Genomic DNA, 17,039 nt, shown 5'->3' with positions numbered 1-17,039 from the left:
TATTTTACCTTCACCTCAAATATGCACTCATTCTATTACAGTGACCAAGACACTCTTATGCCTTGTCTAAACCAATACCACAGGCTTGTGCACAACAGGATTTCTGACTGACTTTCATTCAGTGATTTCTAAACAGCAAATAATTTTGTCATACTCAAGGAGATGAAAATACAAAGTAAAGGAGCAGGAGACAAAAAAAATGCAATATCCCACTTTGGAGTATTTCAAGCTGTATTTCGGTCAAGCCCTGTTTCTTATTTCAACCACTGCGTAGAGATAGTTAGGATTTTATATCTAAACAGTCATCAGGTGGCTACACTAACCCTGTGCACAGTATTAGAGAAAGCACTTACTCCTAGGAGATGAATAGAATGCATGTAGGTGTTAAATCTTGGGTCTTCCCCAACTCTGTGATGGGAGGCAGATACATAATAATTCTATTTTCATGGTGGCTTTATATTAGCTTCTTTTTCTGGATTGCTCCAGAATAGTCCTTTCAAAACAACCYGGAATCCTTTCAGAAATGTGAAAATACTGCTGATTGACTGGAAAGTATCATTTTGGAGGAACCGCTTTATTTCCTTATGACTAAAATCCACTACCCTAAAGTACATAGTACATAAAGTACATGAGATCTCATGAATGCAGCAAGAAGTCTAGTGCTTTTATTTGTCATATACCTACAAAAACATCAAATCTTACATTTTAAAGCACCCACTCTCACCTTATGTGTGTTCATACAACTAATTGTCTCTATGCTCTGACACTAGGGAAACTTTCATTCTATAGATGAAGACCTAAGACACCCAGCAAGCATATCTGTGTCACCTGATGTGTTTTTACATCAATACTGATGAATTTCTGCTTTCAAGTCACTTTTCAGTCCACTTATTCGTTAAAAGAAATAATTACTGTCATTTTTACAAGAATATCATCATTCATGTGACATAGCTAAAAGCTATTTCTTTGCTGAATGACAAAAAATAACTTAGTTCAATAATAAAAAAAGGAATTCCCTGCTCATCTGGCCTCACACACACAAATCATAAACGATCTAGGAGCAGCAGACTTCCCAAAGCATAGTTTCAATCCAAACTGGAGTAAACAAACTATCTGCTGCATTTTAATACTGAGACTCCTGAATCAACACAAATAGCAATATGGTTTACTTACTCAGGCAATAAACCAACAGCCAACCAGCTACTGTATCAGCGGTTTGTCTCACCTTGTGTGTTTTGCTGTATGTGTAGAGATAAGCCAATCTGTAGAGGCTCTTGTAGTGCTGGGGAAAACGGCTGAGACACAGGCAGAAGGAGGCAATACACTGCTCCGTCAGGAACTTCCGCTGCTCCTCAAGGTCTGCTGGAAGACACTGAGGAAATTCAGATGCATCTCCACAAGGTTCAGGTTTCTTTTTGCAGTCCCACTGGGAAGGTGGGGGGATCGCAGCTTTCATGGGATTGCCAGAAGCAGACTGAGAATCCAGCAGAACTTTTTGGCCAGGAGGCTCAGCAGAATGGTACGATTCTGAGTTCTCCAGCAGCTCTTCTGACTTTCCTGCAACTGGAACATTAACAGTAGACTGCATGACAAAAATGATATAAAACAAATGGTAATCCTTTTCTTCATTAAAGTACACACAGAATTATCCCAGTGCTTCCTGAAAAATTATTACTACTCTTGGTGTTTAATAAGTCATCTTCAGCTCATTAACAGAGCCACACACACTGATCTCTCCGTCATCTTTATTTGGGACTTTTCCCTGAGCAATAGTACTAAGTCAGCTTACCTTACCCAGTGCAGGATTTATACAGTGTTGGAAAAGAATGGGAAGGGGGGGAGAAGCAAAAGAAGAAATTAAATTAAAAAACAGACACTGCAAAGAAAGAAAGAAGGAACAGAAAAATAAAGTTATCCCGTCAAGTAGAATTTGTTATTTTTAACAATCTATCTAGAAGAACACAATTTTAGAATATGATTTAGGCTCAGAAAAAACGATCAGCAGCTAATCTGGCCTTCTGGATAATACAGGACCTACAGTTACATCCAAATATTTTTGCAGTGAACTCAGTAATCGTAGTTCAGTCGACCCATCTTTTCTTGAAGGATACCAAATCTCACRTTAGAAAACATTGTTACAGTGGAAACTTTCTCATTTCATGTTAGCTAGTCTTTACTGCTGAAAACACGCATGAGACATGCAGTTTACATTTTCAGCTTTGATTTTTTGTCACAGAATTTTACTGCCTTTGCTCAGATAAAGAACCTCTTGCATTAGATCTTATCTCCCAATGGGCTAGAGGCCACTAAACAAGGATTAACTTGCTCTTTAGCTTTTACCCTGATAAAGCTGAATTTCAAGTCAAGAATGTTTTCCAGGCCAGAAATTTTTCAAAAATTGCTTGAAGAAATCTATCCACCATCATTTTACTCTACAGATAGCATTATAGTATGAATCTTTGAGCATTTCCTAAAAGCATTTTTTCAAGTACCTTATATATGGCAAGTCTATAGGCCTTTAGTTTATAGAGGTTGCTTTGCTTTTGGATTTTGTTGTCATTTAATTATGCTTTAGACAATTCAAACAAGTGGAAAAATTTTTAGCAGCTCATGTAGCACAGGTAATGAAAGCATGTATATGTATTAAATGGAAAATATTTGTGCAATGCACATAGTGAATAAAAAAACCATACAGGTATCATTTAAGCTTTTTAAGCTTTAATAAACCCTAACATTCAATAATATTTGTAGTTAAGTCAGGAAGGTACTTTTCAGATACAACATTTGTTCTAATGAATATCAATACTACAAAGATGCATTCAGCAGTTTTCCAGACATACAGCTGATGGCAATAGCACAACTCACTGCAAGCCTGACAAAGAGCCATGCTTTTAATTCAGCTTTCAAAAGGTTACTAGAATTAATGATAGTGTAAGCAGAGTTTTATAAATTTAGGGACTGGTATCTACCTCACTATACATACGCAAACATATCACCACAGATTTCCTTAACTCAGGCAAGACTGACATAAAATATTCTTAAAAATAAACTACAAAATTTTTTATATATGCAACATTAATAAAAAAATAATTAGCAGGCACTTGTCCCCAGCGAGATCAGTGAAATGAATCAGGGCTATTCATATACCATGCTTCGCATATCTCTGAAATTGGAAGAGACTAAAACATAGTCTAAACTAGCAGAAAAGACTTATCAGCCCACATTTCAAAAGGCACACAATCCAGAAGCATAGGCAAAAATAAAATATCAGTCTTGTTTTCCATATCTCTTCCCCTAATGAAGTCCAGTTGCCCTGCTACCACATCCAACTGTACAGAGAAAGAGAGGGAAATTCCAGCTAATGGATACTGGAAGGTCTAAAAAAATTTTTTTTGAAACAATTTTTCCAGGGGAATATGGAACACTAAGGTACTTTATATGGAAAACTGTGGCAGAGAGCAATCCCACTCCTCTACTGAAATAAAATATCCAGGGGAATAAAATATCTAATTCCACTGTCTGTGCTCTTCTAGGTACTGAATGTCAGTCTGTTACTGGGCCAGAACAAAAAGGGCATCAATATCTAAGGAAGGAAGGAAAGCCAGCCAAACGCCTATCACAGACAGCAATTTATCACATAATTCTTCAGTTCATAAGGTTTTAAAATAAAGCAAATTGGGATGATGGCTATATGAACAATAAACAGTTCTAATTTCAAGCTACACACATACACGCAGCAATGTCTAATTAAAATTCTCACTCACAGTGCAGCATATTTCAATGCTTCTGCATGCTAGAAGAAACATTTTAATTAAAATATACTAGCTGATACTATCTATTAAAATGGTCGTACTCTTTTCCTCTGTAGATCCCGGGGTGTCTTTGTTGGGTACCAGTGCATCAGAACAGGAAGCAGAAATCCTCTTCTCTGTGTAAGACTTCCTCAGGCTGTCTTGAGAACTGGCAGGCTCATTAAACATATCCTGTGTGGAACTGGAGTCAGAGAGCACTGCTGCAGTGCTATCCTGACTCCTCTCTGCAAAACAGATAAAGAAGAAATGCACTATTTCATCCTCATCAAGCTGTTACTTGCGTCTCAGTAACAGTAACATAGAACTGCAACCACTCTGCAAATCTCTTTCAAATGCAACACAGGATCCATAACCACCACCCATTCTGTTGTCAAAAAGGTATTTATTTTAATTTGTCTACTTCAACATATCAGTTTTACCTCACCTCTTTGCACTAAGAAATGAAAACCTCAAAGTCTTCTTTCATAAGGTATTATTGAACGTTACTGTATTAGGGTGCCCCCCAGCAGATTTCTTCCAAGATTATAATCCTGGAACTTGGTTCAACAAAAATGATGCTCAACTTTGACAAGCAGTTCAGGATGCAATATTTCAAATGTTGTATGGTCTTATCAAATTTTGCAGTTTTACTGTGTCATTTGCCTTGAAAAGCACCCTCTATAATTTCTTGCATCTGACACAATCAAAACCCATTTGATAAGAGAAACCAGAAACAGCAATATTGGTAAAAGTTACTAGTGAAGGAGAGAAGAATCAGTATCATTAGAGATGGCAAGACAGGATTGATCACTGATGCCATCTATCCTGCAAGTGTTAGATGCTGTTCATTAAATGTTCTGAAAGACGATTTCATGTGGCAAATAAACAACCCATCAAAGAACCGGGTCTAAGACAGACAGGAAAACTCTTAGACCTCAAGGCAGTAGACAGAAGAATAAGAGAAATGACTCAGCCTTGACACACACACGTGGGTGGAGCAGTGTATGGTGGCCACTGATTACATTACAGGCAGAACAAAGTTGTGAATCCGCTGATAGCTGTTTCAGTGCAAGACAGTTAGTTGTACARGACTGTGACTATGGGGGATAATATTTATACCTCAGAATGAACAGGCAAGTTAAAATGTTTCACCCGTGTCTGAAACGAGCCTGATATAAGCAAGTCCTTATCTATCAGGGGTTGTCAGAGGCAAACCTACATGACCAAAAAAAGCAGCTTAGTATCTCCAGTAGAAAGACAGAAAGATGCATACGTATTTTTCCTACTGGGATGGAAAACTGGCATTTTTCTGTAATATTGTGCCAGCAGAACTCAGTATCCAAAACAAAATTCCCATACAGGCCATTCTCTCTAAAGCTGTAGACCAAGATTAATTTACAGTTTCTTATTAAGGTACAGGAATAGCTTAACCAAGAGGCATGGTATAGTCACTGTCTAGGTAGTCCCGCTGCAATTTTATTAATTAATTTTCTTGATATGATCAAGAAGCAAAATAAAAACAGCAAAGGCCCTTCCTTGAGATGAGCTGATAATTTAATTAAATCTCTTCCTTTCTATCCAAATTGCATGTGTTCAGGAGAGAGCTAAGGGCCTCCTATGAATTCCTTTTACCAAGATAAATCCCTCTGCAGACCTTCAGCTTGCAGATCAGGTTTTGCTTATCAAGATTCCAAAAAATTTAAACAAAGTTTTATGCGATTCTTAGGCTTTTCATTGACACACAAAGAAAATATCCCCATCCAATAAACAAATCTTAACAAAGCTGTATCTTAAAAAAGAATTGGGGAACAGTATTTTTTTCTTAATTGAAAGTTTTATGGTTGGTTAATGATGCCAAGTTTTATATAGAAAGTATATAATTACAGAGAATGGGAAGAGAAGGATTCTGAAGAGAGGTCAATCAGGCTTTCAATGACTCATTTATAAAGCATTAGTAATATTCTGTGGTACAAATGGATACCACTGAACTCCCAGTTGTCATCAGAAAAACATTTACAGCAGATCCCTTGATTTTTAAGCAAGCACCCGCATTTGCTCCAAAGAAGGTGAATTACTCACCTAGAGAAGGGGGGGGGGCCGAGGGGGATTTACAAATACCCAGATGTTGCCATAAGCCTGAAGGTCAGTTCTGATGTGTAGGTAATGACAGTTGAAGCATTAAAATGTAAATCAAGAACTGCCAGACCAATATGTGAGAATTAGCATATTATATTTCAAATGTATGCAGGGCAGTGAAGTTTTTCCACTAGTGGTAGCAAGTGTAAATACCTCCTTTCTAATGACAACTAGCTATTTTAACTTGAAATTTCTAGTAAAATGCAGAGTGTATGTGTAGGTATATATGTTCATTTTCCTTTTCTTTCAACACATTTACTGTATGAAAAAAATCTTAGTGATATTAATGTTGGGCTCCTTAAATCACTGAAAAACAAGAGTTGTTGAGATTACTTCCTATTATTTTAGATACTTCTTGAATGCAGTAGATGCTTTCAAACCAACTGGGCAGGATGAAAAACACTAGAGTACTTCAGGAATTAGCAGCAGCAATCATAGTTATTAGCAATAACTTCTCAGCTGTCACAGAGTAAGGTTCCAGCAACTGGAAAACAGAAAATGTAGTACCTGTCTTTAAAAAAGATAAAAGGTCAAAAGGAGGGGACATGAAACTACTAGCCAGCTGGCTTCACTTCAATTTCCAGGAAAGCATTTGTACATAAATAAATAAATCTGTCTATGAGCACCTAAAAGATAACAAGATCAGTAACAGAAAGCATGGATTTATCATAGACAAATCAGGCCAGACCAATGTTCAAACCATGGAACAGATCTTTCAAGTGGGGCAAAAGCAGCAGGTGCCATATAGTTTGACTTCTGACAATCTAATATTGAAGTCTCATAACCAAGGTATGAGTATACAGAAATCTTATACAGAGTATAAAATGAAACTATTATTGATGTAAAGCTGCACACAGAGTATTAATTAATGGTTCACTTAGTATGAGAAGATGCATGARGAAAGGTCCTGAAAGTTTCTGTTCAGAGTCCAGCGTGATTCAATTTTTTCATTTGTATCTTGGATGACTGAATAGAGGGAACACTCACTAAATGTGCAGATGACACTAAGCAGGAAGGGACTACCAAAAATTTTGGCAGAAATTAGTATTGAAAGTGACCTCAATGAACTGCAGAGGTGGTCTTCAGGAACAGGACACAATACAGGCAAGCAGAACTTACTGCATTTAGGTAAGAATAATCAACTGCACAAATACAGAATGGTGAGCAAATAAAGACATAGCAGTTTTCCAGAAAAGACCATGTGTGTGTTTGCACGCACATGAATTCACATGTGCCCACAGAAAGTTAGTAATTCTCAAACTGAATGTGAGTCAAAACATCATGCTATTACAAAAACGTCCCAGCAAACTATTACACTGGAATGTATAATCAGAAACTTCATATAAAACATAAATGAGAGTCTTTCTATTCTACTAAGCACTAATAAAAGTTAAGCTTAATTACAGTGTCTGTATTTGGGACCCACTTCAAAAAACAAAAACAAAAAACAAAAAAATATTAACTTCCTAGAAAGAATTCAGACAAGAAGGRAAAAAAAAAACCCTAAGAGATCAATGACTTGGTCTATGAGGAAACACTGGGAACTTGTTTAGCTTAAAAAAGATGGGAGTGTATTTCCAAATATCTGAAATTAACTGAAATAAAACTATAGTAATTGCTCTTCATATTCACTGAGTATGGAGCAAGATGCAATGTGTTTTAATTGCAGCAAAAAAGTTACTTTTTTTCCTAATCTTTAGTTTAACTGTTACATACAGCTAAAAAGAGCATAGAGAAGGCACAATATCACTGGAGGTTTTCAAGGACAAACAGCCGTAATTTAACTAAGAGTTTTCATTAGTCATTGGCAGGTTATCCAAGATGTATCTTCATACAACAAAAAAGGTCTGTCAATAGTTAAACGCTGCAGTTTGTGATACAGAACTTATGCAGTTGCACCAAGTCCTACCCTAACTCTGCTTTAAAAACATAGTTTATACACACTGCATACATGGAAGTACTATACTCTTATAGCCTAATTCACATACATATCTCTATATTGCTTGTGTCTGTGTAGTATATATGTTTTACATTCATTATATGTATTATAAAGTTTTTACTTCATCTAATAGTTAATTGTAGTTGAGAGGGGGATATGGATTAGATTACTGTTACTCAACTGACACACTACGGATCACTGCAGCCTGCAAAACATGAGAAGTAACTGCTAGTTCCCAACTGCTGTTGATACCCGTCCCTTTGAAAAAATGCAAATCCAGTGAGCACATTAGTGCTTTTTAATCATTACTGCTATAATTAAAGACAATTTAATGCAATTCAGTGTAATTTAAGAGTATCGAAATGATTATTTTTAGTATTTTATTCACCTAAAGTATTTTCTCAGTTCCTCCCATCTCCAAAAGCAATTTAGCAGGCTTTTCTGAAAAGCTTAAGTGATCCCTCAATTAAAAGCAAGTCATTAACAAAGGACTAAATATTATTTTGAGGTCCCTCCCAGTAAAGTCTATTATTTCCAAAGTCTGCATAAAAAAAATTGACACTGGCTATTAGTGTCTCTCTGCACTAAGACTCCCAAGATTACTATCCTTGGTGGAGATGAAAAAGGACTATTAAATTGTGCCTAAACAAGAGCAACAAAATTCCTATTTAAAAAGTATGCCCTGATATCAGATTCTCTTTGGTATTACTATATTTTGTGTTATTACTTTTTGTTATTTAATCCTAAATTTTGAAAAGATTTCAAACCACCTGACCAACTGAAATATCAATTTGATGTAAAGTTAAGTACTTCATGCTTATTTCTAAAGATTAAGAATATATTGCTCTGCAATGCAGTTTTATTTTTAGTACTCATTCCTTATAATACACTCAGTGTGTGGCATTTCAGTGATTTCTGTGTCAGACTATGTCGCCTAGTCTGTCAACACTTGAAACAGCAGTACTGGACAGAAGATATGAAAAGGTTACAATGAATAGAAGGGAGCTTTAGTTAACTTTCCAACAAAACAACTATTAGATTTTGGTGGGGGGGAGATGTCCTTGGGAAATAGAAGCTTGTATTTTCATCTGTAGTGCCAAGAACTTTATTTTATCAGGGAGAGATCCTTTTAACCACTTGGATAACTGAGTAGGCAACATATCTCAGTATCCCATTTGACTTAGCTCTATTCTTAAAAGTATTTTAAGATTAATCTTATCCTGAATGAAGTAGGTTTACTAGGTTGATTTCAGAATCCCTACTTCTGTGCTATACTTCCATACTAGAAAAAGCCTTCACCACTTTGCATCATTAATATTCAGACACAACACCTGCATGCCTACCTACTACCTGGAGGAAGTTGTTTTAACTTTGGGGAATCTAAATGAGTAGTTTATTAAAAAAAATGAATCATGAAAAAAAAAAGGCTCAATACTTTACTAGCCRTTATCCAATGTCAGCATTCTCCTATGTGGAACATTCCTTGTTACCTAAACTGTGTCCACGCACAGAAGAGGAGACCTCTGAATCGCTGAAGAGCTAGTGACATGTAAAAGTGCAAGTGGCCTGGACCAGCAGACGTACAATCCTAATGACAAAGCTTTTTCTGAGAGACATGCTGGTCAGACAGACTCTGCTCATGGTACAAACTCACGTAATTTATTCTCAAGGAGTTAAAGTACAGCTTCACTGTGCCCTTACAAATTAGATATTCTACCTTTGTCAATGAAATTGCAATGCAGCTCAGTAATCATGTTGTCTGCCCTCCATTCCTTGAAAATTTCTGGAAATTAAAGAGGGAGGGAGAAGACCTCTGAAACAGCTGCATCTGGGGGAAGGTAACATGCTCAGAAAGCCAGTAGGGTATAATGCATTTTTTCTGAACAATAATGTCTCAGATATCAGAAGGAAAACATATGCCAAAGTATAAGAAAGTACCTGAAATGGGATAAACATCCAGCTACAAGTCAAAAATCAGAATTGAGCAGCATAGAAAGTTCTTCTGAGAAGTGACATACTAACTCAGTTTACAGTAAAGAAAAATTCTGCTGCACTGTTCATAGCTTATGAATAATTGACTATATAAAAAAATCTTATTTTTCCATGCAATAAAGATGGGTTGTTCAAAGGTTCTGGATACACAGACTCTGTATATCTTTATGCTTCCAGCATGCCTCCATTTCTCCCTTTTTATCTTTACTTGTAGGTATGAGCATTTTTCTTTATTGTTCGGTAGTCAGAAACATGATGCATCATTTGTATCACACAGCTCATTCTTGAGACAAGTTCCACCCATAACAGAAGACAACATTCAGCTCTGTATCAAAATGCACTTGCACATTATTAAAAACAAAAAGAATTGCAGTTTTGCATGGGAGCAGGTAATATCATGAGGACAGCAAGGTCCTCTCAATGTATAAATGGACTTCTCTTATACAAATGAGTCAAAGATGAGAGCTTGTTTTGTCCAGCTGCACAGATCACTGAATGGGTTTCAGCAACTTGCGGTCCTATACTGGTGTTCTTCCATCTTCAAGTGCAGATCAACACAATTGTTTACCAGTGTTCCATTTCTGTAGTCAAATCCTTTTTATATAACCTCATACTCAATGTCAGTGCTGCCTTTTCACTCAAACTCATTACAAAATAAAAATCAGAGGCAGGTTAAATTGGGGAAAGGTAAAAACGGAGCATACTGAAACAGAATGGATCTGATTCGTCATTCATGCAGCCTAGTATGCAGTCCCCATGAACATCCAGTACCATGGGCTAGAAYGGCACACGTACTGTAGACACAAAGATTTCCTTCTAAACTGTAAGAGAGAGCGAATTTTGAAGGATAAGACTTTCATTTTACAAAACACAATGTGCACATTCTTTTTATGCACATAAATATCCACTCCATCTTTGAAGCTTACTTAGTTTGGCATGAGTGACAGCTTGGTGCAAGAGGAGTCTCAGACATCACCTTTGGCTCATCAGGAAGTTGAGAACCCCCATTTACAAAAAAAAAAAAAAGAGCAGCTTTATAACATTTGCAGAATTACAGGACCAACAAACTATGAAGTGGGACTTCTCCCACAGCACGAAGCGAGTAGCCTTTCCCAGTGAGTTTATCATGCAGGTTTTGCCAATTATTAAAAGCAAGCCGTGACAGGTAAAAGCAGGAAGAGAATGCCTGGGGAACAGAGATTTGTGTAAAGGTCAGAGGCAGCACGGGCAATATTGGTTGCAAAAGCAATCAGGCAAAGACAAACACAAAAATAGGATGATTACATCTAACTACATATAACATACTACATGACATAGATGAAGACTTAAACGATAAGACGTTTTAACACTGCAGTAGCAATGAGTACTGCCTATATCAACTGCATACCATCACGATAATTTGTAATTGAATATTAATACAACAAAAGGCATATTCAGAGAAAAAAAACAAAACAAACAAAAACCTCACAGCAATCTCCCAGTTCACTTTTTGGAAGCCGTACTTCTCCTTCAGATTTCTTTTATTTAAATACTTTTATTGCTTTCTGCACTAGCTTCAGTATTTAGTGCAAAATTTAGCTAAACTTAAACAGCTTGGAATCTGTACTCTGCTTTTTCTTTGATGACTGCACACATCCAGCCTGTTTAAAGGAAGACAATAAGAAAGTCTATTTTCATATACAACACTGGCCATCTAGCTGTGCAAGTTAAATGTGGTGATATCCCACGTAATGATAGACTGGGCTCCTGCTGGGTTCCCTGTTCCTCTTGTTTCCTGGTTTCCTCTTGGGGGCTGGTAAGAGTCTGAATCTCAGGCTTCCACTATTAAATGCACATTTTCATTTGGGGGGGGGAGACAACTGTGGGTGGGTTATAAAACAGCAACAGATGGGGTGACACCAGGAAAGACAGGATTAACAGAAGGGAGGAAAAGATGCTGCTGAATGGAGAGACAAGAAAAGAGAAGAGAAGCTGCCTATTTTACACACATGACAGCAGCTAGTCAGCTGGTAAATAACAGCTGCCACTCAGCAATACTCCTCTCTCCTTTAAGGAGATTTGGGCTAACAGCTGCCATGAGGAGAAAGAGTTAGAAGTTTAGTTACTTTACAAGCTGTATTTACTGGTTCCTTTCTCCCATTTCCATAAAACGCATAACTTAAAACCAGCATCCCCAACATTCATTGGATATAAAGCTTTTCAGTGCTTTCAACTGTAACAGTGATTTATGCATATCCAGATCAGCTTTTTCCACACACAAAATGTGCTGGAGAGCTACAAAACTGTAAGGGCATATTTGATGCATTTGAAGTAAGTCTGCCCTCACAACTGCATCTATCTACAGAGCCATGCTTGAAGATCAGAGTCCCAATATTTTGAATAAAGGATTTCTGGCTGTACAGCAATTCTATCCTGCTTGTATTGAGATAATTTGCTGCACTAGAAGGCACACTGGCAGAGATTTTGTTTAAAAAAAATTTTTTTTTTAATTAAAAGAATAGGGCTTGGAAGAGACCTCAAGAGCTCATCTAGTCCACTGCATTTTCCAACAGGGTAAAATACACCTCCATCATTCCTGGCAGATGGTTGTATCACTTTTTCTTAAGGACTTCCAGTGTTGAGGTGTTCCAGTATTACACTCTCCCCTGGGAACATATTTTAGTGTTTCACTTGTATTTGCTAAATGTTTCCTAATATTATTCTAACACTATTTTCTAATCTCCATATTGAATTTTTCTTAATGCAATTTAAGTCTAGTATGTCCTGTTCTGTCCCCCATGGATAGGGGAAGCCAGAACACCCCCCCCCCAACTCTTCATACAGCCTTTAGCGCTGTTTAGGGAACACTGCTATCATGCCTCCCCTTAGACTTTTCTTCCCTAAACTAATCCAGTTCCTTCTCTCTTTCCTTGCAGGTCATGTTTTCTTCAACTGTAGCACTCAAAAAGGGACAAAAGAGACCTCACCAGTCTGGCTGAGTGGGATCCCAGCCATTGATGAACTACTGTTTGCTTTGGAGGGACAGTCTATATAATTCTGTTGTTTTGTTTATATTGTATATGATCAACAACACTGATACAAGAGTAAGAGTAAATAAGAGTATTGCSAGGCCACAGTAAGAATAAATATCTAGGCTGAATTTGGGCCAAACTGTCTTGTCTGTGAACAGCAAAATAGACACTTTCAGTTGCTCTCAGAATAGTAAGAAAAAAAAATCCAAAGAGTAGCTGAATGATGGATTTTTTTCTTTCTATTTTTAGGAATAGTAAAATGGAAAAGCAGGCACCGGTCTTCTTCAGTGATGTGATTACATGCAAGATGTCAAGAGCATTTTACTTCAAAAGTATGTATTTTAATACAAGTAAAATGCAAATACATGCAAGGGAGCACAGTATATGCAATAATATAAAAGTGGAAGACTACTGAGCACTGCTCAGCCTGTTAGTTCTCCTTCCATCTGCAGCAGCCCCAAGGCAAATATTTCAATTTCTGGGGCTCTTCAGTGTGCTGTAGCCAGAGTTTAGCTTTGCCAGCAACTTACAAAACATTACGAATGATGCAGTGCTTTGCAATCCAACTTGTCAGAGTTACACACAGCCAGCCTAAAGATCACCCTAACTTGGCTTCTTTCGGCAGCCATCATTTCCAATTGCCGTGACAGCAGCAATGCTAAGCACTAACTAGCTAAGCTAGCAGACCCAAGAACTGCTCCTTCAGGCCTGACAGGTGTAGATGTTCCTTAGCTTGCACCTTCAGGCTTAGCTAAGTAGCCAACTTTGCTCCCACCAGGCAATTAGGATGCCACAGCCCATAATACCTTACTTTGAGTGAATGTACTAATGGCTCATACTGGAATATCCATCTAACTTATCCATCTCCTGGGAACATTTCATCAGTCTGCAGGACTTAAACAGACGTTTTCTTAGGCAGAACTGCTTCTCACGGGGCATATTATTTATGATATATTTAAATATTTGCTCTCTCTGTTTGCCTTGTCAAAAAGGCATCAAAAGGCTAAATAATAGAAGAGCCTGACCACTAAATAACTTATTCACATTAATACATTATATATGATATCAAAACAGTGCAATGAATTACTTCAGATTGAAATGTGAGCATGGATAAAATGAGCATTTCTATATTCAATGCAGTGAAAGAGATGAAGGAACTTTTGCCAGTTTCCCCAAGAATTATCCGTTAGTGAAAAAGGAACAAATTCACCTTGCAGAGTTTCCAGATATGCRCATGTTGGTTTCAAAACTGCATCAGTAAATATGTTTATGATTACTGTTCTTCAAAAAATGACAATAGGCCTGGAAGCAGCCCACCCTCCAGAAATAAACTGGTGTCAAGCAGAGCACTTCTATGGGGTCTGCCACATTCTATCAACATGAAGCTATACATTGCAAATGTTTTGCTTCTTCCTGAGTGCTGATACTGTAACAGATCCAGATGGATAAACAAATGGCCAGAATAGTAGTATCAGAATAAAATTTCTAGCCAAATAATAATGTCAGGTTAAACAGTAACTTAATTTCTATTATATAGGTGTATTATATATTACAAAAATTCTGCAATGACACTGTGATAATGCCCTACCTTCTGGTTTTATAAGCCAATTATTTATGGTATCACTTTATAACCTATATAGATGAGCTGCTAACCAGTCATTGTAAATGATAAAGAAAAAATTAAAAGATGAAGTCTACGGGACTACCATGCAAATCACTGTGTTGATATACAATATATTCAATATAGTTGCCACCTGCCTCCTTCAAAAAAGAATAATCCTGTCTTCTTTTGCTTTTTTAAGTTTGTCTTGTTTCAGCCACAGTTCAGATTTTCACATGGTTGGTTCACACAGGCACTGAAATCGTGTCCAGTTTTCTAAAGACTGAATCCACATCTTTTCTAATAAGCTCAAGGGGCAGACATTTAGCTCTAGAGATGTGAGAAATATTGAAAATTCAGTCAAACTCCCCTCAACATTCCCGTTTAGAGTAAATGACAAGTGCCAGCGGTGGCAGGTGACAACTTTGAATTTTGTATTTAAAGCTCTGACTGTGCATTGATTCTATTTAAAGCATTGCGAATTTTTAAAGTTAATGAGCTTCAATATTGCCCGTGTTACCACAGACCCATCACCCTCCTTGAATGAGCAGTTTGATCATTCCTGGTCAAACCCCCCATGATTAGAGCACCTCCCTGTGCTGCCAGTATTGAGAACAGGGACTGTACCGTCCGGCGTTGCCTGCTGACGGGGTTTTTTACATTTGACGTAATCGTGGTCAACTGGAGTGGCTGTGTAAGGTGGGGATGTCAGACCTGGACCGGAGGATGAGGGGAGGGAAGTCCCAGGGCCCGGCACTGTTCCAGCTGAAGAGTGAGAGTCTTCATCAATCATGCAAGCCTTTTCCCTGGAAAGAGGAAGAAAAAATTTTAAAAAAGAGCGTTAACATACTAGGTATATATGCATACAAAGAAAAGAATGAGACTATGTTCCTACGATATTTCCAATACAGTAATCAAATCTACTAGTAAATTCTAAATGATGGACTTTTACCACAGGTTATATTTTTCCCTATCATTGATCAACAGGAAAATATTCTTTATCTTACAGTTGTTAGCAAGACAAATTACAAGGAATAAAATCCTAAAGTCTCTTACTTAAGCTATGCCCAGAAGTCATTTGCTTTTGGGTCTGTCCATAGTTAATAAAAATAATTTTATTAATAAATAAAAACAGTGGCTTCAAAACAGATCACAAGACAAAAGTTGTTCCAATTTGTTCCCTTGCTGCCTACGCTGTGCCAATTATTGAAAAGACTTCAGATTAGCCTATAATCTAACTTTATATGATACCTGGAATATGCAAACATTAGAGTTAATTCTAATCACTTTGCTTGGTTTATATTTCACACACCTTCACTTTAAAAGTTTATTATACTGTAGTTTAGCATTCACATAGTTGTCTATGGAGACATCTCACACAAATAACCTGCTCTTATTTGGAACATGTATACTTTCAGAGGATATTCCTGGAAATTAGCACTCACTTTTCTGCAACTTTTGGGGTGTTCTTCTCCTCGCCCCTGGCAAACGGTCCCTCAGAAGCCTCTTTCATGAAACTAACCAGTATCTCTGCATCTACTCCAGAGTCTGGTTTCCCCACAAGTTTCAGAATAGAGGCATGAAGTCGAAAGTATACCTAGAAAACACCAAGGTCCCTTCAGTCAGTAGAAAATTTGTAATTCTGCAACCAGTTACAAGTAGTCCTTCTCTGCAAACTCTTACAGCTTCTACAAAGACAGTTGTGTTACCTAAACTTAAACAGGACTTTTCCTGCCTTTGTAAGTTGCTTGTAAAGGAGAAGATCTGAACCAGCCCCCCTGCAGCTTATGAAATACAACAATGAAAGCAGATATGGATGGTCACCACTGGAAATGTTCTAAATCAGTTATTTTTACCAGACTGCACAGTGGAAGCAAAGGTGTCATGACTATTATTCAAACTGATGCATGACCTTACGCTGTCAGAGAGATGAGATAATGGTGAAGTCTATCCACACTCAGATTTGAAAACTGACTAATGAACTGAGTGCAGCAAACTCCAGAAGAGGAAATTCTGTCTGTCTAATACTGGGAATGTACATATAAACTGTCTTTAAAACAAAAACAGTCTGAATAACACATTTGATTTTATTCTGCGTTAGTCTTGTAAATGTCCCCAGATGCAAAGCATCATGAACATGTGCCTAATAATAAGAACTAATAGTAACTGGTATTCTGTTATCTGTAGAGAACAATGTTTTCAGGTCTAGGTATTTCACTTTCCTCTTTTACCTCCAATGCCTCCATGGCAAGTTCTGGTGGATTATGGTAGTGAATCTTCTTTGGGTATCGTGCAGCTTCCTCGTGCAGGTAGTGGCCTGCCTGTTTGTAATGAAGTAGATAGACAACAGGAGGCTGTTTCTGCTTCTCTGCAATCTTTCCCAGCATGTAGTGAATAAGCCACTCCTCTTCATCGCCATCTCCCTCACAGCGAGACGCTGATGTAAAACACAGTTTGGCCGTCTCCAACATGCTGTCTCGACGCTCTTCCATCTGGGATGGAACAAAACGTTGAAAATGTGTGAATTTGCTATAGCTGGGATGAACAATGCAAAAAATATACTCCTGCAC

The 17,039-nt window shown here is 37.5% G+C and overlaps 1 protein-coding gene across 10 annotated transcripts in view; it reads right to left on the bottom strand.

Moving 5' to 3' along the window:
- The window catches only part of CABIN1 (calcineurin binding protein 1), a 129,497-nt gene that overhangs the window by 77,180 nt on the left and 35,278 nt on the right, over window positions 1-17,039 (bottom strand). For 8 of the 10 annotated variants that reach the window (XM_026075242.1, XM_026075248.1, XM_026075244.1 and 5 more), the window contains 5 exons: window positions 16,701-16,961; window positions 15,915-16,066; window positions 15,097-15,275; window positions 3,854-4,036; window positions 1,226-1,563 (listed from right to left, as the gene is read on the bottom strand). In XM_026075242.1, coding sequence (XP_025931027.1) covers window positions 1,226-1,563; window positions 3,854-4,036; window positions 15,097-15,275; window positions 15,915-16,066; window positions 16,701-16,961 — 1,113 coding nt within the window. The remainder of the gene's footprint in view (window positions 1-1,225; window positions 1,564-3,853; window positions 4,037-15,096; window positions 15,276-15,914; window positions 16,067-16,700; window positions 16,962-17,039) is intronic. The other 2 variants (XM_026075245.1, XM_026075247.1) reach the window with 1 other exon arrangement.

Source organism: Apteryx rowi, unplaced genomic scaffold (assembly GCF_003343035.1).
Source record: "Apteryx rowi isolate R43461 unplaced genomic scaffold, aptRow1 scaffold_40, whole genome shotgun sequence".
NCBI lineage: Eukaryota > Metazoa > Chordata > Aves > Apterygiformes > Apterygidae > Apteryx > Apteryx rowi.
Note: the sequence above shows the minus strand (reverse complement) of the source record. Positions and strands in the feature narration are given on the sequence as shown.